General features: G+C 46.4%; 1 protein-coding gene across 3 annotated transcripts in view; it reads left to right on the top strand.

The window, feature by feature from the left end:
- Positions 1-24,320, top strand: part of LOC119968847 (E3 ubiquitin ligase TRAF3IP2-like) — a 75,731-nt gene that overhangs the window by 12,949 nt on the left and 38,462 nt on the right. Inside the window, exon 2 of one of the 3 annotated variants that reach the window (XM_038801724.1) lies at positions 7,607-7,643. The exons of the other annotated variants lie outside the window; for them this stretch is intronic. Coding sequence (XP_038657652.1) covers positions 7,609-7,643 — 35 coding nt within the window. The 5' untranslated portion in view covers positions 7,607-7,608. The remainder of the gene's footprint in view (positions 1-7,606; positions 7,644-24,320) is intronic. 3 annotated transcript variants of the gene reach the window in all.

Here is a 24,320-nt window from a genome sequence, read left to right as displayed (position 1 = left end):
GAAATTAATTGAGGAAGTAGCAGAAGAAATGCTCAACATTCTCATGCTGAATTCCTTTGCTGTTTTCAGAGGGACTAAGCTAATTAAAATGTCAATCATTAGACTAAGAGTTATGGGAAAATCATTCAAATACAGCTGCAACTTTAAGCATTTGCATCTTACAACATTACTATACTGAAGCCAACTATTTCTTTATTAATTGTGCTACTTGATGCACCAAAAGATGCGCACACAGACGATGTGGTAGTTCCCATAACACATGTGTCTTTGCCGCAATGTACCACTGTTATATGTGATGGGGATAGTCGGGTGATTGCTAACCTATTAAATGTTAAACAATTAGAAAAATAATTTAGATATTTATAAAAAATATTTGTAATGTTGAAAGACAATGGAATTAATCTTAAACTGGATATGTAGCTTGCAGTTAAAATCTTAACGAACTGGTATTTGAAATATGTGGACACTTTTTTTTCTATACAACTGTTAATATATTTGTCAATTGGATACTGGAAGTCTGCAGAGGGATTTGGATAGGTTAAGTAAATGGGCTCGGGTCTGGCAGATGGAATACAATGTTGACAAATGTGAGGTTATCCATTTTGGTAGGAATAACAGCAAACGGGATTATTATTTAAACGATAAAATATTAAAGCATGCTGCTGTTCAGAGAGACTTGGGTGTGCTAGTGCATGAGTCACAGAAAGTTGGTTTACAGGTGCAACAGGTGATTAAGAAGGCAAATGGAATTTTGTCCTTCATTGCTAGAGGGATGGAGTTTAAGACTAGGGAGGTTATGTTGCAATTGTATAAGGTATTAGTGCGGCCACACCTGGAGTATTGTGTTCAGTTTTGGTCTCCTTACTTGAGAAAGGACGTACTGGCGCTGGAGGGTGTGCAGAGGAGATTCACTAGGTTAATCCCAGAGCTGAAGGGGTTGGATTATGAGGAGAGGTTGAGTAGACTGGGACTGTACTCGTTGGAATTTAGAAGGATGAGGGGGGATCTTATAGAAACATTTAAAATTATGAAGGGAATAGATAGGATAGATGCGGGCAGGTTGTTTCCACTGGCGGGTGACAGCAGAACTAGGGGACATAGCCCCAAAAATAAGGGGAAGTAGATTTAGGACTGAGTTTAGGAGGAACTTCTTCACCCAAAGGGTTGTGAATCTATGGAATTCCTTGCCCAGTGAAGCAGTTGAGGCTCCTTCATTACATGTTTTTAAGGTAAAGATAGATAGTTTTTTGAAGAATAAAGGGATTAAGGGTTATGGTGTTCGGGCCGGAAAGTGGAGCTGAGTCCACAAAAGATCAGCCATGATCTAATTGAATGGCGGAGCAGGCTCGAGGGGCCAGATGGCCTACTCCTGCTCCTAGTTCTTTGTTCTTATGTTCTTAATTGCATGTTTGTCAATTCTTGCCCAGCGAGGACTGCCAGACATCAAAGTTAAGCTTAGGATTGTAGTGGGTCAAACTTGGGTGTTCTAGCTGTGTTGATCTGCTTACAAGGAATTGAGTAGCTGAGTTGGTCTGAGGGAAAAGTAATTGAAGTTAATGATCTTGTGTTTCAGTGGCATTTGGGAATAATTCTGCTTTGTCACAGTACCACCATTTTCCATATATAACTGAAAACTTTAGCATGAACATAGCAAATTTTGCAATTGGGATCCATCCATAATTAGCCATTGTCCAACTTGTTCACTACAAATCTGGATGCTGTTTTCAATCCTCCCTCTATCCAGTTCCTCATGTTGTCCATGCACCCAGCCATTCTCGGACCCAGCCTGTTATTTCCCCCCAACCGTTCTTCTATTGTCACCAGACTCTCACCTTGCCTTTCCCAGTGGCCGTACTTTTTCAATTTTTGCTTCACTTTGGCTAAAAGCCCATGAGATGATGTACTCTAATTTTTCCTGCGGTCAAATTCATTTGGACCTTTGCTCTGTCCAGCAGATTCAAAGGAGCCTTTGCTAGAGCCACATTTCAAAAGTTGTAATCATCATCCTATCCGCCTTTATTGAGGGTGGTGTTCTCGTGCCCATACAGCACAATGCTTCTTATTGTCTTTTTGCAACGACAGGCTGATGCTGGATATCCTCCATGTTTCATTCAACTGAGTGGCAGCTGCTAGCCTTGTCTTGATTTCAATGCTACTATCCCCATTTGTGATCACTTTTGATCCCAGAAAACGATCTACATTTGTAATTGTTATGGACTAAATCGTCACACTGCTCTCACCATGAATTGTCATTTAAGTATGTCTTGCTGCTCAGCCCAAATGTCAAATTTAACTTTCTGAATCGCCGTCATGGATAAATCTTCCTCGTTCTTTGACTATTAGCATCATCAGCATAACTGATTTTCTCTCATGACCTATTCTCCAATGGCATTGAAAAGTAGTGGTGGAAGCAAGGACATGAGTCTGACTCCTTTACAAAACTGGCCCTGTCCTGTCTCCGGGTTTACACAGCGCATCTTTTTCCAGTTCATAATCTGGCTTATTCAGAGAATTTAAATGATGTGGTACACCAAATCTACTTGTAGTTTTCCATAGTTCTGCATGGGGGATGGAGTCAAAGTACACAGAATACCCAGAATTCCTTGTCATTTTGCTTTTTGACAGACTTCTCAATTATATTGCACAGCACTAGAAGTTCATCCCTTGTCCCTTTGCCTGAGGTGATACTGAACTGTTTTGGTGCGTTGAAATACGAGAACCTTTGCCGGAGTTTCTGCAAGCACTTTGAAGCATAGCTTTGTTCTATGCTTTAAGGAGTCTTGTGAACTTTTGGCAATGTTACCAGCTCTGAAACCCACCAATCAACGGGCCAAATTCCACTTCTCCTTATTAGGTCAGTGACTCCATTCATGGCTTTGACTGCTGATGCTCCTTCAGTTTCCAGAGCTTCAACGGGCATGCCATCCAGGTTTTTCACTTTGCTGATCTCCAGCTTCTTAATTGTAGATGTAACTTCACTAATCAACAATTCTGGTTCCACATCATCCCAAGTTGCAGGCTGTGTACTTAATGCATCCAGATCCAGTCTACCGGGCTGGGTGCAGTATTGCTGCTCCTTTTCCTTTACCTGATCAGCCTCCTAGATCATATTCCCATCTGCTTCACATCAATGTCAGCTGTTACCTTTCAATGAAAGAGCTGTGACAACCATGTGTATCTTGTTGGACCGTCCGTCACAACTTACATCTTCTGTTGCCTGCGTCTTTTTTTTCAACAAATTGTTTTTGGCTGCTCTAGGCATTTTTCGCAAAATTTTTAATATCAACCCCTTGGTAGTGCGCCAAACAGCGCCGATCAGAAAGCTGCGAACCATTACCTTCAGACTGTTCTCCAGGGTTCCAGCTATTGCTCTTGGATACACTTGTTTCAATAGTTTTTTTTCCTCTAGCAAACTAGAATCTTCCCCAACTTGATTCCGCTCTTCCTTTAGAAACAATCGCCCACTGTAAGACTTGTCCAAATTTACGGGAGTTCTTATGTAAACAATTTATCTGCCATTTTCTGTTCGGCGCACTACCAAGGGGTTGATATTAAAAATTTCAGGGTAGCATGGTGGTTAGCATAAATGCTTCACAGCTCCAGGGTCCCAGGTTCGATTCCCGGCTGGGTCACTGCCTGTGTGGAGTCTGCACGTCCTCCCCCTGTGTGCGTGGGTTTCCTCCGGGTGCTCCGGTTTCCTCCCACAGTCCAAAGATGTGCGGGTTAGGTGGATTGGCCATGCTAAATTGCCCGTAGTGTCCTAATAAAAGTAAGGTTAAGTTGTTGGGTTACGGGTATAGGGTGGATACGTGGGTTTGAGTAGGGTGATCATGGCTCGGCACAACATTGAGGGCCGAAGGGCCTGTTCTGTGCTGTACTGTTCTATGTTCTATGTTCTATCTATTAGTCTTTGCATGTTTCTGTGTCCACTACATGCTCTTAACCTCTGTCCAAAAGAGCTGATGGTAAGACCCAGGTTTCTGTAACCAATGCATACTGCTGTAAGTATTCTCATCAAAATATAGTCATTTGTGTTTCTGTAATGTTTGTGCGCGATGATGCTCCATGGCTTTGGGGCCACCAGCAATTCCACACCAAATCGATGATAATCCCCACCAAAATAGTACAAGTTCCAGTCCTCCAGTATGTTTAGTTGTCCTGTCCAGGCCATCTAGTCTCAGCAATGCCCAGCACATCTGTGTGGAGTCTTTAGCATTCCTTCTAGATCTGCTCAAGCTGACCAGTTTGGTACAATGTTCTAATGTTCCAGATTTCTATGTTTGGGAGTCTGTGGCCGTCCCAATTGGTTTGAGAGCTGCTTTCATTTGCATGTCTGTTGTTCCATACAAAGTTGCATTTAGAGTTCCACCAACCGTGGCAAACTACTAGTGCTGTCTTGACTTTGTGCTTCCAACTCATAGAGAGACAAATGGTTGTAGCTCGAGGAGTGCCACTCTGCATAAAGCATGGCTGACCAAGGTCCTGCTCTACCACTTGCCATGAGCCTTTACTCCTGTGTCTTAACTATCATCAGCATCTTACATTGGCCGCTGTCAGCTCCACTGCTGGAGATTTCAGACACTTGAGGGCAGACAATGCCATCACTAGTCAGGTACTCTCTCACATGGTGTAGCCAGTAGATCAGAGCCAAATGAACCAATGAGTATGCATCAATGTCACTTTTAAAAATCCATGCTGACATTGGCTGTGTACTACAAACCACCAGCATGGAAAGGGAGTAATTTTGTGTTATGAAGAAACGGGAAGGGTAGATGAGGAAATGGGCATATTAGTCAGAGTTAGTCAATGTGTTGCATGACTATTGTTTTGTGATCTAGTGCGTCAATGGAGACCTAAGAATCAATGCTTATTGTGATGTAGTATTTGTAATGTTTTAAAAACCGCAAACAAAGAGGAAATTTAGTTATAATACAGTGGCCACCAAACTATGAAGGTAAGATAGAAATTAGAACCAGCAAAACACTCAGCCAGAACATATTTTTAGAAAGCAAAATTGCATGAAATAACAAATCCAAATTTATTTGGCGATTGTTCAATATTTCAGTAGAAGATAAATTCAGTATTTCAGAAAGGAACATCTAGCTGAGGGCAAGCACAACAGCAAACCACCCTTTCAGTTGCACAATAATAAGAGGTGACCAAAGGTGAAACCAATAAAATCTGCAAATAAGCTTGAAGCTGAGGATGGACCTAAAATAGTAATGTCTTGTCTGGACATGTGCGATATGCCTGCTTTAAACAAATCTATCCCAAGTAAGACCAGTGGCTTTGTTACAAATGAGATGAAAGTCCTGGACAGGTTGGGTTTTAAACAACTAAATTCCCAAGAGTACATGGTATTTAATTCCATGCAGATGGAGATTAGGAAGAGATTTGTGAAGCTCTGACAATTACAAGGGAGTCATTCGACAGTGGCAAAGTATCACAAGATCAGTAAAAAGGCTTTATTCAAAAAGTGTGACAAAACACACACATACAAGCACAATAATTTTGTTTCTGTTCTGTATAAAATGAAATGGATTATCAAGTAAAATGATAACCTCCCATGTAACGACACTCCGCATGGATTCAGAAGGTGAAGAGCTTGCCTGGCCCAACTCATCAACTTCTTTCAGGCAGCCATAGCCCAACAATTTTGTGTTAATCAACATTGAAAAGGCTTTTGACAAAGTTCATAGCCATTTGTATAGGATTTAAGCTGTGGAGATTTGGGGTAAACCTCAGGAATGGGTAAGAAACTAGTTGAACCAGCAAGACGGTTGTGTGTGCGGGTGGATGGGTTCGGTGGGAAGAAAACTTAAAGCATTACACTTTTAAGTTTGCAGAAATAACCTGGCTCCGGTAATGCAAGTGGTAACTTTCATAGATGTTAACCTTGAGTGCTAGTAGGATTAGAAGAGAAAGTACAAAAGTTGGGCAAGTGAGCAGAACAATGGCAGATGAAATTTGATGCACCCAAACCTGAACTGCTGCACATTAAAATCAAATGATGGAAGATGTGCGTAATACAAAAGATGTTGAAATAGCAAAGATGAAACTGAAAGAAAAGTGTTGCAATTGCAAACATTAAGCAGAAAGACAGAAGAGTTTTCAGAAGTTTCACATTAAATATTTCCAACCAATGCAATGTATCATTCAACACAGTGATTTTTGAACAACATAACCAAAATGGTGGAAATGTCAATCAGAGGAATTGATTATCGAGGTTTAGAATGTCTGATCCACTCTGGATCTTGAACTGCAATTGTTCCTGGTTTCCCAGGAAATGAGGGATGTTGAAGTGCCAGAAGCATTCTATGCAAGAGGCATGATGGTGGTCTCCATTATGGGATGTTGGGATTGAGTTATGAGAAAAGGATTGAAGAAAATTGGCATTTCAAATTGGAAAGAAGGTCACTGAGAGATGATCCTATGCAGGTAGTTAAGATTGCTGTGGGTTTATAAACATTAACTCTGAATATTACTTGCCGAATTGTACTTTTAGGAGTGATATCAGGAACATTTTCTTCCAGAGAGCAGTTGGAGTAAAACCCTGGAATGTCACAATGGAATAACATTAGGAGATTCTCTGCACCAATTAATCAAAAATGGACTGAACTGACTTATTCATCGAGGAAAATTTTGTTATTTCCAGAGCAACAGTTGGCGCATCAACACAGAATTTGATTATCTCTAAATGTACTTATTAATCTGGTTATTTTTCTGTACGATATCTTGTTGGAATGGAGAGAACCCCCCCCCCCCCCCCCCCCCCCCCCCCACACACACACACACACCATACTAACCTTTCTCTCTCTCTCTCTCTCCCCCAATCTTGCTCATTGTTATTGATTTTATTTTCTACTTAACTTTGAGGAGTAAAGTTTTCATCTTTATTTTGTTCTCTAGACTTTTTAAAAACATCTACGAATCATAGAATCCTAGAAAATTTCTGGCATAGAATTTGAGCCTGCAGTAGCCACAAAATGAGCCACCCAGCCTAATCGCACATTCTACCATTTGGTCTGTCGCCTTGCTCTTGGGATGCATGTCCAGACACCTTTTTAAACGCCTCCTTTCCCGTTTCTCACTGTGATGCATTCTGTCCCTATTTTGTGATCCTTTTGAAGATACGTGATTCAGTGTTACAAAAAGTTTAAATACCCAAATATGGTGTCTCAAATCCTGTGATATCTATTTAGAATTGCTTAGTTAAAATGCTCTTCAGAGATATCATCAGCCTTTACTGAAATAACAGGAAATATGTTTAACTTAATCATGTGCACATGGTTCTTGGGCAATAGTTTTGTTTTAGTTTGAGGTCAGAGGTTGACTTTTAACAGAACCAACTGTGTGAATATTGTGCTCGAGTTTCAAATGCTGACTAAGGAATTTCCAATATTTTGATATCAATTTTACTTAGACAGTGGAGAAATGCAACTACACCGAACATTTCGACCTTTAGTTAAAAGGAGGATTGTGTTTCTGGGGAGGGAAATGAATGATGTGGTTGCGTTTCCTGTCGGAAACTAAGGAGTGAATAACAACGGAACCGTGACTTAGAGGCGTAAGTTTCATGTTCCTGAAAGTGACTTTATTTTTACAGCAATGTTCACAACAGATGGTCACAAGAACATCAAAGGGTAAGTTTAACATAGATTTGAAAAAGTAGGTTTTGAGACATTTTTAAATATTCATGACCTGTACATTCATTACGTTTTGTATTAGGCAAGAATAATTTTGTATTGGACAAGAGTAATGTGATCGGTCAAGTACAGGGAAAGCGTAATGCTGGGGTAGGTATGTCGGGATTAGGAATTTGCTCTGTTTCAGCATCTGAATGTGCAGAGTTTGTTTTTGTTTTTACTCTGGTTAACATTTGTAATTTGTGCACTGCATCTTTTTGCTCTGATATTCACACCACCCTGGCTTCTGGCTCCACAAGAGTGAAGTAAGATCAGGACTAAATTCTTCGAACAAAAATAGCCTTTTCACCGATTTTGAGCATGCTTGTTTTGCAGTACCAGTGTGGCAATCTCATTTTTGGGACTTTCCTCACTGTACATTCACTCTCTTCCCTCCCCCCTTCTAGTGTGTAAAATGTTAGGAATCTTGCAGAGGTTAATACTGTATAAGGAACAAAATAGCCCCAACCCGAAATTGTATTCACTTGGAATCGGCATATTCTGCTGGTTAATGGGAAAGCTATTGTCACCAGCTCAAGTAATTTACATGAGTAATTAGTTAAAGGATTGCTCAATTTCCTATAATCCATAATGAGTAAATGCCATTTTGTTACAAGATAGCAACTGGATCGAGGTGATAAAACAAAACACCCTTATTCAAATGCCGAGTCCATGTTGCCCAGGCGTTGCGACTGCTTGTAATGTATCCTGACCCTGTGGAGTCGCAGACGATGTATTCAAATACCAGTTTAGAAGAAACAAGCTGCATTTTGATTTTCTTTCAAAATATTTGCATGCATATGTAGTTCAGCACGGAACCACATACTAGATTAGAATTTTAAATCTTTAGACTACAAACTGAGGATACGTTTCCTGTCCAGAACACAATTCTTGAGACGTGGAATGTGGAAATTATTGTACAAACATGGCATTTAGTCTTGTTGAATTCTTTTTAAGGTTCAATGAAGTTGAGTGACACAGTAGTAATTTTATTTTGCTTACACCCCTTTCTTCATACAGGAGTGTGTGGGTGAACTCTCTTTCCCACCCCCATTCCTTACTGCCAGATGCCAGCTTTCTTTCCCCTTCAATTTTAGCAGCATCTCCCCAGTCGCACAGTTTAGAACCTATTCTAAGCAATGCAAGACACGATTCTACATCTGTTCCCAGTACCTAACAACATTCAACTGCCCAATAATTTTGAATTTAACTTTCTTTTAAAATCTCGCAAGCTTTCTCAAGCTCTTGCTCCAAGCTTATCTTGACTAACGATCTGCTGTTTCGAATGGCACATCCATGTCAACTTGTATACCTAAGAAGAATTGACCATTAGCTTCAACAAAGCTGATACTGCTTCCCTCCTTAAAAATATAGATTTCTCCATGAGGACACAAACATGTGAAATTAAGCAATTGAACTTTGATCCAGGTGGTAGGGGTTATTGCAGAAAATAAAAGCTTGAAGTAAAAGTAGAGGGGGTAAGATATTGGCACGGTAGAAGATTGGCTGGCGAACAGGTAGTAGAGATTAGGCATAAATGGGTGTTTTTCCGGTTTGCAAGATGTAATGCGTGGTGGGCCAGAGGGACCTCAACTGTTTACAATTTATATAAATGACTTGGATGACGGGATGGTTACCACATCTGCTGATGACACAAAGGTAGGTGGAAAAGTAAGTTGTGAAGAGGACATGAGGCTACAAAGAGATATAGATCCTTAAGTAAATGGGCAAAGATCTAGAAAATGCAGAATGATGTGAGAAAATATGAAATTGTCCATTTTGGCAAGAAGAATAAAACAGCTTATTATCTAAATGGGGAGAGGGTGCAGAGGGATCTGGGTGTCCCAGAACATGAATCACAAAAAGCTAGTGTGCACGTACATCAAATATTGGGAAAATCAATTGAATGTTATCAATTATTGCGAGGGGGATTGAATACAAAAATTGAGGGGATTGGGACCACATTTGCAGTACTTTGTTCAGTATTGGGTTCCTTATTTAAGGGAGGATGTAAATGCATTGGAAGTCGATCAGAGAAGGTTTACCAGACTAATACCTGGATCGGGTGGGTTATCTTATGAGGGAAGGGTGGACAGGCTAAGCTTGTATCCACTGGAGTTTAGAAGAATAAGAGAATCCTTTACCCAAGAAGGCTGTGGAAGCTCAGTCATATGAGTATGTCTACAGTAGGAACGGACAGATTTTTGATTAGCAATGTAATGGGTTATTGTGATAGTGTGTGTAAGATGCATTGAAGTGTCTGATCAGCTATGGTCGTATTGTATGGCAGAACAGGCTAGATGGGCTGAATGGCCTACCCCAGTTTCTATGAGAGGCAAATTGATTGAACCCGAAGATCCTGAAGGGTATTGACAGGGTTGATGTGGAGAGGGTGTTTTCTCTTGTGGGAGGATCTAGAACTAGCTGTCACTGTTTAAAAATGAGGGGGTCACCCATTTAAAACTGAGATGAGGCTAATTTTTTTCTGATGGGTTGTGAGCCTTTTTTGAACTCTCCCTGAAAACGTGGTGGGAGAAGAGCCTTTGAATATATTGAAGACGGAGGTGGATAGATTCATGGTAGATAATGGGTGATAGGCTATTGGGGGTAGGCAGGATGTAGTTTGAGGTTATTATCAGATCAGCCATGATCTTATTAAATGGCAGACCAGCCTTAAGGGGCGGAATGAGCTATCCTTCTTGATTGTATAGAAAAAAATCTATGAACAGAGAAATGTAACACGAGTGGCATTTTGAAATCCAAGTACTGAAGGGACAAGATTGGTGATCTGGTTCCCAGGACGGGCTACTAAAGGCAGGTTCTCTATGCATCTCCTAATAAGTTTTACATTAAAATTGTGCATTGTGGCTGACGTAACACTTCACTATTTACAATTAGTAGCTTTTAATCAGTTGAAGGAACAATGTGCAATTTGGTTATTTCGGAGACCAGCTATTTCCCTGAAAGTATCTCTCATCGTCCTTCAATATCAAACTCCCAAGCCGACATCCTCCTGCAGCACACCAATAATGGACAAAGGCATTCATCCAGACATATTTCTGAGATGTTCACTCCTTGTCACTCCTAGCCATTTTACAAAACCAAGATTCAAACCCTCGAAGTACACGGGAGGATGGCAATGTCAGAGGTTAGCACTGCTGCCTCAGTACACCAGGGAACGAGGTTCAATTCTGGCCTTGGGTGACTGTGGAGTTTGCACTTTCTCCGCGTGTCTGCATGGGTTTCCACTGGTGCTCCAGTTTCCTCCCACAATCCAAAGATGTGCAGGTTAGGTGGATTGGCCATGCTAAATTGCCCCTTAGTGTCTAAAGATGGTTAGGTTAAAGGGCTTGGGTGGAGTCTTCTTTCAGAGGGTAGGTGTAGACTCGATGGGCCGAATAGCTTCCTTATGCACTATAGGGATTCAATGATGCACAGTGGCACTCGACTCTGCCACCCTCTATTGGACTTGCTACACTACTACTTTAATCCAGCTAAACTGGCACTTGTCCATTTCAACCTTGAAAGTTTTTTCCTTCCCACTCCAATTAATGCCCTACTCTCCCTCCAACTTGGCCTTGGCTAATGTTCGTTTTCTCACGCCATTTCTTTTTATTTCACAGAATGTGCTCCCTTCTACCCGAGTCTAGCTCCTGATGGCCTGCCTCTGGTAGGAGCGGGACTGAAGGAAAAGGAGCTTGACCAGTAAAGGCTGGCACTCAAACACTCACCTTATTAAATGCTGACTGCTAACATGTATGACTAATTTTTTATGACAGTTTGAGTACACCCAGGTTCCCTCCAGGTGCTCCAGTTTCCTCCCACAAGTCCTAATAGACGTGCTTGTTAGGTGAATTGAATGTTCTGAATTCTCCCTCCGTGTACAGGCGCTTGAATGTGGCGACCAGACGATTTTCACAGTAACTTCATTGCAGTGTTAATGTAAGCCTACTTGTGACACTAATAAAGATGATTATTATTATCACTAGAAGGAAAACGTGACTTTCAGTTGCAGGATCCTCTCTAAATAAAATGACTTAATGGTTAAAATAACTTCTCTCTGGATCTTAATCTGTATTGTTCCTGGTTTCCCAGGAAATTAGGGATGTTGAAGAGCTAGAAGCATTCCATGCAAGAGTCATAATGGTGGTCTCCAGTGTTGGGATTGAGATATGAGAAAAGAGCTGAAGAAACGTGGCATTTCAAATTGGAAAGAGGGTCACTGAGAGATGATTCTGTGGATTCTTTTTTTTTCCAATTAGGACCAATTCACCTACCCTGCACATCTTTTGGGTTGTGGGCTGAGACCCATGCAGACATGGGGAGAATGTGCAAACACCACTTGACCCGGGGCCGGTGTCAAACCCGGGTCCTCAGCGCTGTGAGGCAGCAGTGCTGACCACTGTGCTACCGTGCCACCCTAAATCAGATAACTTATTGGTGACGTGGAAAACCTCTACTGAATGAAACTCTACACTAACATGGGCGGTCAGAAATGTAAAGTTCCCCTGCCCTATCCCCATATAACCCCACCTAACCTTTGGACATTAAGGGGCAATTTGATGTGGCCAATCCACCTTCCCTGCACATCTTTGGACTGTGGGAGGAAACCGGAGCACCTGGAGGAAATCCGTGCAGACACTGTGAGAGCGTGCAAACTCCACACACAGTCACTCAAGCTCAGATTCGAACCTGGGTTCTGGCGCTATGAGGCAGCAGTGCTAACCACGGTGCCGTCCTATTCTTCTAAAAAGTGTAGAAGTACAGCAGAATAAGTCCAAACGATTGAACTGGATTTGCTTCAAATTGTTTTCAGTTCTGAATATTTTTGGTCTGAAGCTTTTTGGGCTGAATTTACGGGGCAATGTACTGCTCGCTTTCCCCCAGTAGAAAAGAGGATTCTGAGTTGACCGACCTTTTAGAAGAAAGGATCCCACTGAGATAAGTGTGCTGGGCATGGCCTGAACAGGTGGAGAATGGGACTTTCTCCCCTCGAGACCTGCCAGCCAAAATGATTGCCTGGCAGCTCTTGCAGTCTCTAGCAGTGCCAGAACCCAGTAGTGAATGCTGCTGGAATTGCAAGCACCTCCACGCTGGGTCAATGGTGACCGGATCCAAGTAAGTGCAGGGATTGTCGGGCAGGGTGCGATAGAACATCATAGTGACTGGTGTGTGAGGGGTGGATTTTGGAGGCCAGGTGGTGAGGCACAAAAGGGCTGGTGTACACACCTGGGGAGGAGAATTTGACAAATGGGAGTGCCCCTGATGCACACAGGGTATCCATGGTGGTCACACTCAGCAGGGTAGCTGTAAAATCCAACCCATTGAGTAGGATATGAATCCAGCATATGAACAATCACTTGGTGACCCATATCTCACTAATCTATAGCACAGTATGTTGTATACATTGGTATTCCCAGGATGAAGTGGTTGCCTTGTCAAAAAGATTTATGCCTCTACTCCTTAAAGTTTAGAAGTGACCTCATTGAGACAGGAGATTTTGAGGGAAATTGACAAGTGCAGATGCCGAAAGCATGGTTTTCCTAATGGGAGAACCTACAACTAGATGTCTGTTCTTAAAATGGGCAACCCCTTATTTTTAAAATGAGGATGTTTTGAGTGTTGCTGGTTTTTGCAATTCTCTTCTGCAAAGAGGAGAAGAGGCTGTGTCATTGAATATATTCTAAACTGAGTTAGACAAATTTTTGATCCACATGGGATTAGAGTTTTATGGGGGACAGGCAAGAAAGATAAATTTGTATTTCTTCATCTTTTCACAAACTTGTCAATCCCCCTCGCAGGACTGGTAAGCTAGACATAGGTTCTGTGGTTCAGTTTATTGGAAGATGCATTACAGGATGGCTCAGTGGGCTTTACGGCTTCAGCAACCATTACTCGCAGGATGTGCGTTGCTGCAATTTCTGCGTGCACTACTAACTGCTGGTCACATTCTGCTTTGCATCCTGATTACTTGCTCCTTTGCAAATTCCCTTCCAGTCATATCATGGAATTAAGGGCACAATGAGGTCAACCTTCTCATATTGTTTGGTAGAAGGTCCATGGAGATGAATGGCCTTCTTATAGTCTTAGCTACTCACTGTCAGGTACTTTGATTTTTGAAACGGTCTTTGCATTGTGCTTGATTTTCTCTGCGGTGGGGCACTGGGGAATCTTTTGCTTGTAACCCTGATTAAAAACCAGTGGAATAACAAGTGCCCCTGCACAAAGTTTAATGTTTCTACCAGTCGTGCATGTGTTTTCTGGGTAGGTTTCCCCAAAGCATTCCTGGAGGTTTGAGCACAGTGTTCTGATGGATGTTTAATCACATGATGTCTGTAAAAGTTACCGCATTTGGCTTCTAAATGTTGGCACCACAATAGTCGAGTACGTTGCTTGTGGGTTTGCGGCATCAGCTGTTATGCATGATGTTCAGTGAGCCAGGAGGCCGTCCGTATTCAGGCAAAGAAGAGAAAGGGAGTGTTGAAGGAGTTTAATGGAAGATGAAGGGTGGGTTGGATCCCTAATTGAAGATGAATTGTCACTTTAAACTGAATTGCTTCCAATTCATTGATATTCACCACAGCAATAATTACCCTGAGAAAAGCAAATTACTGCGGATGCTGGAATCTGAAACAGAAAATACGGGACAATTTCAGCAGGTTTGACAGCATCTGTGGAGAGAAAAGGGAGCTAATGTTTCGACTCTGGGTGGCTCTTTGTCATGACTCTTTTGTATAATTACCCTGCACAGTACAAGGTTCCCAGTCGCTGTCACTTTGACAGGCACCATCTCCTTCATTAAGGTTCTGTGGGAAGACAACAACTCTGTACTTGGAGCCTTAGCCAGATCCTTTCTCCAGTTTGACACCACACAGCAAAACCAACCAGCATCAATTGATCCGAATTAAACAGGTCACACAAAAGCAGCAAACTCTGTTTAGGGCAAGTTGCCCTCTGCTCACCGTCAACATTTCTAAATCACTCCGTGAGCTGGGACTCAAGTGAACATTTTCACATAATGATAGAAATAACAGCACAAATGGGGGCCATTTGGTTAAGATGCTACACTTTAAATTCCTGCTTTTCAAATACTTACCCCGCTTCCTTTTAAGTGATGGGATAAGTGAAGAGAAGGTGTTTTGATTTCTGGACCAGAATTGGAGATCATAAATATAAGATGGTCACTGATCTAGCAGACATTTCAGAAGAAAATTCTTTATCCTGTGAATAGTAAAGATGCGCATCTTGCTACCAATAGGTGTTTCCATTTAAGAAATGACATGAGAACATATAAGATAAAGGAATAGGAGATGATGCTGAAAGGGTTAGAAGTAATGTAGGAGGACATCTGTGTGGAACCTAAAAACTGACATGGATCAGTGGCCTGAATGGCCGGTTTATGTGCTGTACTTTGATGTTCTCGACACCCTCAATAGCCAATTGTGGGAAGGATTCCATGGTCCAACATCCCTCGGTGCTGTTCTGTTGGTTCCTCTAATGTGAATTCGGGGTCTACATTCTTTTTCCCATTCCCTGGTCTGCGATTTACTACTGGTTAAACAATGTTTTTTTAAAAAAAATAATTTTTATTAAGATTTTCACAAAATATAAACAACAAAACAATATTAACAAAACAACCGTGGTAAAAACCCAAGAACAACACCCACCCAACTTCAAAAGCAACTGCAAACAAAGGGAAAAAACCCCAAAAAACACCCAAACAATAAAAGGGAAAGAGATAACACCCGCCACATCTCACAAACCCATGTACACAGTTCTCCCTCCCACCGAACCAAACCAAAACACCCCCCCCCCCCCGGTTGCTGCTGCTGCTGGCCTATTTCCCTACCGTTCCGCCAGGAAGTACAGGAAAGGCTGCCACCGCCTAAAGAACCCTTGTACTGATCCCCTCAGGGCAAATTTCACCTTCTCCAATTTAATGAACCCCGCCATATCATTGATCCAGGCCTCCATGCTTGGGGGCCTCGCATCCTTCCATTGAAGCAAGATCCTCTGCCGGGCTACTAGGGACACAAAGGCCAGAGCACTGGGCTCTTTCGCCTGCTGCACTCCCGGCTCCACTGCAACCCCAAAAATTGCGAGTCCCCACCCTGGTTTGACCCTGGATCCCACCACCCTCGACACCGTCCTTGCTACCCCCGTCCAAAACTCCCCTAGCGCTGGGCACGCCCAAAACATATGGCCGTGATTCGCTGGGCTCCCCGAGCACCTAGCACACCTGTCTTCGCTCCCGAAAAACCTACTCATCCCAGTCATGTGGGCCCTATGCAGCACCTTGAACTGTATAAGGCTAAGCCTCGCACAGTTAGAGGAGGAATTCACTCTCTCCAGGGCATACGCCCACGTCCCCCCCTCAATATCCTCACCCAGCTCATCTTCCCATTTCCCCTTCGGTTCCTCCACCGAGGCCTCGTCTACCTCCTGCATTACCCGGTATGTGTCCGAAATCCTCCCTCCTCCAACCCACACCCCCGAGAGCACCCTGTCCCGTACCCCACTTGGGGGCAGCAAGGGGAACCCCTCCACCTGCTGCCTGGCAAACGCCCTAACCTGCATGTACCTAAACATGTTCCCCGGGGGAAGCCCAAACTTCCCCTCTAACTCCCCCAAGCTCGCGAACCTCCCCTCCACAAACAGGTCCCTCAACCTCCTAACCACTACCCTGTGCCAGCCCAGAAATCCGCCATCAATGCTCCCTGGGACAAACCGATGGTTCCCCCATTTTGGGGCCTCCATCGAGCCCCCCACTTCTCCCCTATGCCGTCTCCATTGCCCCCAAATTTTTAGGGTAGCTGCCACCACCGCGCTCGTGGTATACCTCGTTGGAGGGAGCGGCAACGGCGCCGTTACCAGCGCCTCCAGGCTCGTGCCCACACAGGACGCCATCTCCATCCTCTTCCATGCTGCCCCTTCCCCGTCCATTACCCACTTACGCACCATCGCTGCGTTGGCAGCCCAGTAGTACCCACAGGTTGGGCAGTGCCAGCCCCCTCCTATCCCTGCCCCGTTCCAAGAACACCCTTCTCACCCTCGGCGTCCCATGCGCCCACACAAATCCCGTCATACTCCTGTTGACCCTCCTAAAAAAGGCCTTCGGGATAAGGATGGGGAGGCACTGGAACAGGAACAAAAACCTCGGGAGCACCGTCATCTTAACGGACTGCACTCTCCCCGCCAATGACAGCGGTAACATATCCCACCTTTTGAACACCACCTCCATCTGCTCCACCAACCTTGTGAGGTTGAGCTTGTGCAGGGCCCCCCAGCTCCCAGCCACCTGGACTCATAGGTACCTGAAGCTCTTCCCTGCCTGCTTCAGTGGGAGCCTACCAATCCCCTCCTCCTGATCCCCCGGGTGCACCACGAACAACTTGCTCTTGCCCAGGTTCAGCTTATACCCAGAGAAACCCCCAAATTCCCTAAGAATCCTCATCACCTCCAGCATCCCCCCCACCGGTTCCGCCACATACAGCAACAGGCCGTCCGCATAAAGCGACACTCGATGCTCCTCCCCACCCCGCACCAGGACCCTCCAGTTCCCTGACTCCCTCGACGCCATGGCCAGGGGCTCAATTGCCAACGCAAAGAGCAGGGGGGATAGGGGACACCCCTGTCTCGTCCCCCGGTACAGCCGAAGGTACTCCGACCTCCTCCTATTCGTGGCTACACTCGCCATCGGGGCCTCATAGAGCAACCTCACCCAACGGACAAACCCCTCCCCAAACCTCTCCAACAGCTCCCACAGATACTCCCACTAAACCCTATCAAAGGCCTTCTCCACATCTAATTCCACCACTATCTCCGCCTTCCCTTCCACAGCCGGCATCATAATAACGTTGAGGAGCCTTTGTACGTTTGTATTCAACTGCCTTCCCTTCACAAACCCCGTCTTGTCCTCATGAATGACCCCGGCACACAATCCTCTATTCTTGTAGCTAGGATCTTTGCCAGCAGCTTGGAGTCTACATTTAGCAGCGAGATCGGCCTATATGACCCACACTGCAGAGGGTCCTTGTCCTGCTTCAGGATCAAGGAAATCAGCGCCCGTGACATAGTTGGGAGCAAAGCCCCCCCCTCCCTTGCGTTGTTAAAGGTCCAGACCAACAGGGGGCCCAACAGGTCCGCATACCTTTTATAAAATTCCGCCGGAAACCCATCCGGCCCCGGCGCCTTCCCCGACTGCATGCTCCCTAACCCTTTAACCAACTCCTCCAGCTCGATCGGCGCCCCCAATCCCTCCACCTGCCCCTCCTCCACCCTCGGAAATCGCAGCTTGTCCAAGAAGCGCCCCATTCCACCCCACTCCACTGGGGGTTCAGACCGGTACAGTTCCCCATAGAAGTCCCTGAAGACCTCATTAACATCTACCCCCCTCCGCACCACATTCACAGCTCTATCGGTCACTCCCCCAATCTCCCTGGCCGCGTCCCGCTTTCGGAGCTGGTGTGCCAGCATCCTGCTCGCCTTCTCCCCATATTCATACACCGCCCCCTGTGCTTTCCTCCACTGAGCTTCCGCCTTTCTGGTAGTCAATAGGTCGAACCTGGCCTGAAGGCTATGCCTCTCTGTCGTAGTCAATATTTTCCCCGCTTCTGGACTGTGATAGAAAGATTCAAACATGATTCGTTAGGTGAGCAAAACTAAGCTTTATTTACGGACTACAACTGCTAGCAGTATGGCTGAGACTTGAAGTCGGAAGGCAGTCAAGTACAAACTGCTGGTTCCCTTCCAAGTCTGCGATATCACAAAAGAATAAGACGATTTTTATACATTATAGGATCAAGATAACATGAATACAGCTTGGTCAGGAATTTGATCAAAAGTAAAACATAAGTAATAATCATTACAATGGCGTCACCTTGCTGACCTTTAGAGGACTCGGGGTCTCATATCATTATCTTGTCTTTTGGTGCATGTTTTAAGAAATGGAGCAAACTTGTTTATGTACCGACAGAGATAAGTTTTTAGCTTATCGTATGTATTTAGACTGCTCTGGTCTTATGACGAATGAGCTTTGTCCGAGTTTAGAGTCAGCCAGTTCTCGGGTCAAGTTGACCTTGGCTGCTTGTATTTGTGCCTTAGGTTATGCGAAGTCAGTTTAAATTTAATTGTACCAAGAAAACTTGACTAGTTTTCCCATCATGCCATTATTTGCTTCGCACAATACCACATCTCCCCCAGCAATCCCTCCTCCGGAGCCTCCGCATATCTCCTATCCACCCTCACCATCTCCCCTATCAGTCTCTCCCTCTCCCTCTGCTCCCCCCTCTCCCTATGGGTTCGGATGGAAATCAACTCCCCTCTAGTCACTGCCTTCAGTGCCTCCCAGACCGTCCCCACTCGGACCTCCCCGTTGTCGTTGGGCTCAAGGTACCTCTCAATACACCCCCGAACCCTCTTGGCCACCTCCTCTTCTGCCAGCAGCCCCACCTCCAAGCGCCAGAGTGGACGTTGGTCCCTCTCCTCCCCCAGCCTGAGGTCCACCCAGTGCGGGGCATGATCTGAAATGGCAATGGCAGAGTATTCAATATCCTCCACTCTCGAAACCAGGACAAGAAAAATCAATCCTCGAATAGGCCTTGTGCACGTGGGAGAAAAACGAGTACTCCCTGGCCCTTGGCCTCGCAAACCTCCAGGGATCCCCCCCCCCCCCCCCCCCCCCCCAAAATCTGGTCCATAAATCCCCTCAACACCTTAGCTGCCGCCGGCCTCCTACCCGTCCGGGACTTGGATCGATCCAATGGGGGATCCAGTACCGTGTTAGAACATAGAACAGTACAGCACAGAACAGGCCCTTCGGCCCTCAATGTTGTGCCGAGACATGATCACCCTACTCAAACCCACGTATCCACCCTATACCCGTAACCCAACAACCCCCCCCTTAACCTTACTTTTATTAGGACACTACGGGCAATTTTAGCATGGCCAATCCACCTAACCCGCACATCTTTGGACTGTGGGAGGAAACCGGAGCACCCGGAGGAAACCCACGCACACACGGGGAGGACGTGCAGACTCCGCACAGACAGTGATCCAGCCGGGAATTGAACCTGGGACCCTGGAGCTGTGAAGCATTTATGCTAACCACCATGCTACCCCCCCCCCCCTCCCTTCCAGGTCCGGAATGCGGCCCAACATACGCTGCATAAACCCCGCATCGTCCCAATTTGGGGCGTAGACATTCACCAACACCACCCGCTCCCCCTGCAGCTTACCACTCACCATCACATATCTCCCGCCACTGTCAGCCACCACATTTAATGCCTCAAACGACACCTTCTTCCCCACCAGGATCGCCACCCCCCTACTGTTCTCATCTAGTCCTGAGTGAAATACTTGGCCCACCCATCCCTTCCTCAGCCGAACCTGGTCCACCACTCTCGGGTGTGTCTCCTGGAGCATGGCCACATGAGCCTTCAGCCCCTTCAGGTGCGCAAATACCCGGGCCCGTTTGACCGGCCCATTCAGCCCCCTCACATTCCAGGTTATCAGCCGGATCAGAGGGCTCCCTGCCCCCTCCCCTGCCGATTAGCCATACCCCATCCCTTGCCCACCACCGGCCAGCGTCCCCCACTCTGCCAGTTTCCCACAGCGGCAACTCCCCTCCTCCAGCACCCCCTGCGTCCTCCAGCTCCTTCCTGACCATTTCAGCAGCAACCCGGTACCACCACCCCCCCCCCCCCCCCCAGGCTAGGACCCCCCCCCCCCCCTAGCCGCGCCCCTCCCTCCATAGCACTCCCGTGAGCCAGCTAACTTCTGCTGACCCCGGCGACCCCCGCCCTACCTCCGACTCCTCCCCGCGTGGGACTACCCCTCCTCCTTCATGCCCATCAGGAGGTCCTCTTTCTCCCCCCCCCCCCCCCCCCCCCGCTCTTGCGCGGGGGAAAAAAAAAAGCGCTCCTCAGCCCCGACTCTGCCCCCACCATCTCACAGCGTGGGAAACCAGAAAAAAACCCACGCTTTCGCCCTGCCCAACCCCGCCTCCTCCAGGGCCACTCCCACTGTCAGTCTCCCCCCACCAGCTCCACGAACTCCCCGTTTATCCCCCTGTCCGACCCCGTCGACCAAACCCATACAGAAAAGACATAACGACATCACCCCACCCACCCTAAGGCCAACCCACATCTTACATTAAACAGAGCAAACACAGGTACATTATTATACAACATCCCCCATCTTAGACCCTCAGTTTGAGTCCAGTTTCTTGGCCTGCACGAAGGCCCACGCCTCCTCCTGGGACTCAAAATAATGGTGCCGGTCCTTGTAGGTGACCCACAGACGCGCCGGCTGCAACATGCCAAACTTCACACTCCGTCTGTGGAGCACCGCCTTCGTCCGGTTGTACCTGGCCCTCCGCTTAGCCACCTCTGCACTCCAGTCCTGGAAGATCCGCAACTCCGTGTTCTCCCACTTGCTGCTCCGCTCCTTCTTGGCCCACCGGAGCACGCACTCACGATCCACGAACCGGTGAAACCGCACCAACACCGCCCGCGGCGGCTCGTTCGGCTTGGGCCTCCTAGCCAGAATTCTGTAGGCCCCCTCCAACTCCAGGGGCCCCTGCAAGGACCCAGCTCCCATCAGCGAGTTCAGCATAACGATCACATAGGCTGCCAGGTCCGACCCCTCCAGCCCCTCCGTGAGGCCCAGGATCCGCAAATTCTTCCGCCTCGACCGGTTGTCCAGCTCCTCGAACTGCTCCTGCCACCTTTTATGGAGCGCCTCATGCATCTCCACCTTCCGCGCGATGGCCACGGCCTCATCCTCCCTTTCGGAGGCCTGTTTTGCAGCTCCCGGATCGCGGCCCCCTGGGCTGTCTGAGTCTCCATCAGCTCTCTGATGGTCGCCTTCAGCAACCCCAGCAGCTCCACCTTAAGCTCCTGGAAGCAGCGCAGCAGAGTCTCCTGCTGCTCCTGCGCCCACTGCCTCCACTCCTCTGGTCCTCCGCCGGCCGCCATTTTGTTTTTCTTGCCCCGCTTTTCCAGGGGTGCTTCCACCGTTTTTCTTCTTACCCCACTCCTGGTCCGGACCATAGGACTGTAGGGATCAACTCCAGTCCCCTTCCCACGTCGGGATTCGTCGACGAAGTTTGGGGGCCCTGAAAAGAGCCCCGAAGTCCGTTATTCGCGGGAGCTGCCGAACCTGCGGCTTAGCTCTGCATTGCCGCCACCGGAAGTCCCTGGTTAAACAATGTTATGTGCTTACAAAGCTTTGGAACCAGTCTTGTATGAATTGAACTTTGGGTTTGGAGATTAGTGTCAAAACATTGATTTTGTAGTTTTGGATAACTGGGGCCAGATTCTCCAATTCTGGGGCTATGTTCCCACGTCGGCTTGGGAACGGTGGCGTTTTACACCAGGAAAACTGGCACATAACGGCCACTGATTCCCCGTTTGGCTGGGGGCTAGCAAGACGGCAGTGTAGAGCACCTGGCTTTAGCTGCCGATACACTACGGAGAATTGCCGAGTCCATGGCCGTGCATGTGCATGGCGGCAGCCTGCAGCGGCCGCGCCGTGCTAGATGTGGACCTGGTCCGCAAAATAGTCCCACCCTTCGGATGGCCCGTCTGCCCCAGACACCCCTCCTCCCCCCACAGTGCCTCCAGCCCCTAATAATGTCCCTCCCTGCCCGCGGCCCTCCCCCGACTGTGGGGGCGATGGACTGAGACCGCAGCCACCACGTCCAGTTCCCGATGGGTGAGACCATGAGAGACCCATGCCATCGGGAACTCGGCTGGTCGGGGGCAGTGCATCAGGAGGCGAGCCTCAGGCAATGTCCCACGGCTGCCGATGCGTGGAGTACGCCGCTTTGGAGGGGTTGAGCATTGTGAAAGTGGCGCGCCCCTGATTTTGTCGCAAACTTGGATTCTCCGGCCTTTCGCCAAACGCAATTTCAGCGTCGGCGAATGGAGAATCCAGCCCCTGATATTTTTGTTCTTGCTTTTCCCGTCTTTATGGGCAAAGGGGCATATTTAGAGCAAAAGCTTAACTTTTCCACTTTTCTCATTGGCTGTTCGGCTTAGCTCAGTGGGCTAGTCAGCTGCTTTGTGACGCAGAACAAAGCCAGCAGCGCGGGTTGAATTCCTGAAACGGCTGAGGTTATCCATGAAGGCCCGCCTTCTCAACCTTTCCCCTCGCCTGAGGTGTGGTGATCCTCTGGTTAAACCTTCAAAGGGGAAAGCTGCCGTTGGTCATCTGGGACTATGGCCGCTTAAGTGTACGTAATGTGCAAATGAGAGAGTGAGCAATTTTAGGGAATACACCTTTACACTGTGGTGGCTGAGGATGATGGGGAGATTGGTTGTCACTTACTTCAGACTGTTCCCACTCTTCTTGCTTTATATGTAATGAAAGTGATCAAAATTTTCCAAAAGGTCTAAGAAATTTACCCTTGAAATACAGCACAGAATGCGAACTTGGAAATCCAGGAATTTGTGATAACCTTCCTGTGATGAATGTTATCAGTAGCTGATATAATGGCACCTTAACTTTAATGCATTGGCCCTTTAAGACCGGGCTTGGAACCCTGGGGGGCTCCGCCCACAGGAAGCGGTATATAAGATAAGGCTCACTCAGGCAACATGTGATGAGCACACTTCTCCGCTGCTGTACAGTTCTCGGATGATTAAAGCCTTTGAATCATCCTGTGTCGTGATTGAGGGTATCTCACTTATATTATCCTTTAAGCTCTTTCAGTTTGTTGTTGTTTGCTGCACCATGGCAAACTTGATTGTGCTGGCAAGTAGCCTATGTTTACATCTACATGCCACTGTCCACTTTTTGTTTCTTATGTAGACTTGTGTGAATAATCGCAATGTAGTGTGAATACATTAATTTAAACCTTTTAAATGTGTGTTAGAGCTTTTTTTAACGACAACTCACATTTTACAGATCGTTTGTTTAAGTGGACAGTCCATTTCAAATATTTGTGTTACTCTCCTGATGTGGCCTCCCAGCTAGCTAAAATTGGAGCACTGGGCAGCTGATTGCTCTCACTGATTGAATATGCTGAGGCAAAGAGCTGTTCAACTTTAGTGCCAGCTGTTCAGCCAGTTAAAGCCAAACTGGACCTGAGTGAAGTCGAAATGATACCGGTGACTAAACAGATCCTTTCTCTATCTCCTGTGCAGTCTTTGACATGGTTGAATTTGCTACTCTCCAATAACTCTCCTCCATTGTTTAGCTCAAGAGACTGTCCTTGCTTGGTTTCATCTCTTTTATTCAAAGGTAGCTGGAAAATTGCCAGTATTCATTTTTCCTCACACACCGACATGACATCTGGATCACTGCAAGGATCTATCCATGGGGCTCTTTCTTTAGCGCTTCTAGGTGCTGCCCCATGGTGATACCATCACTGATATGGGGTCAGCTGTCACTGTAATGACACCAAGCTCCGTTTCTGAACTCCTCCACCTTAATGGTGTTGTCACATATTTAGTCTTGGGTGAATCATGGCTTCCTTCAGTTAAATGTTCTGGAAGAACAAAGCCATTGCCATCTGTTCCTCCTAACAACTCCATGCACTCACCACTGATGAACTCACTTCCAGGCCAGCCACATGCTTAAAAGATTACTGGTAACTTCAGTTTCCAACACCATATTCTCTGTAACAAAAGC

This window comes from Scyliorhinus canicula, chromosome 7 (assembly GCF_902713615.1).
Source record: "Scyliorhinus canicula chromosome 7, sScyCan1.1, whole genome shotgun sequence".
Taxonomy (NCBI): domain Eukaryota; kingdom Metazoa; phylum Chordata; class Chondrichthyes; order Carcharhiniformes; family Scyliorhinidae; genus Scyliorhinus; species Scyliorhinus canicula.
Note: the sequence above shows the minus strand (reverse complement) of the source record. Positions and strands in the feature narration are given on the sequence as shown.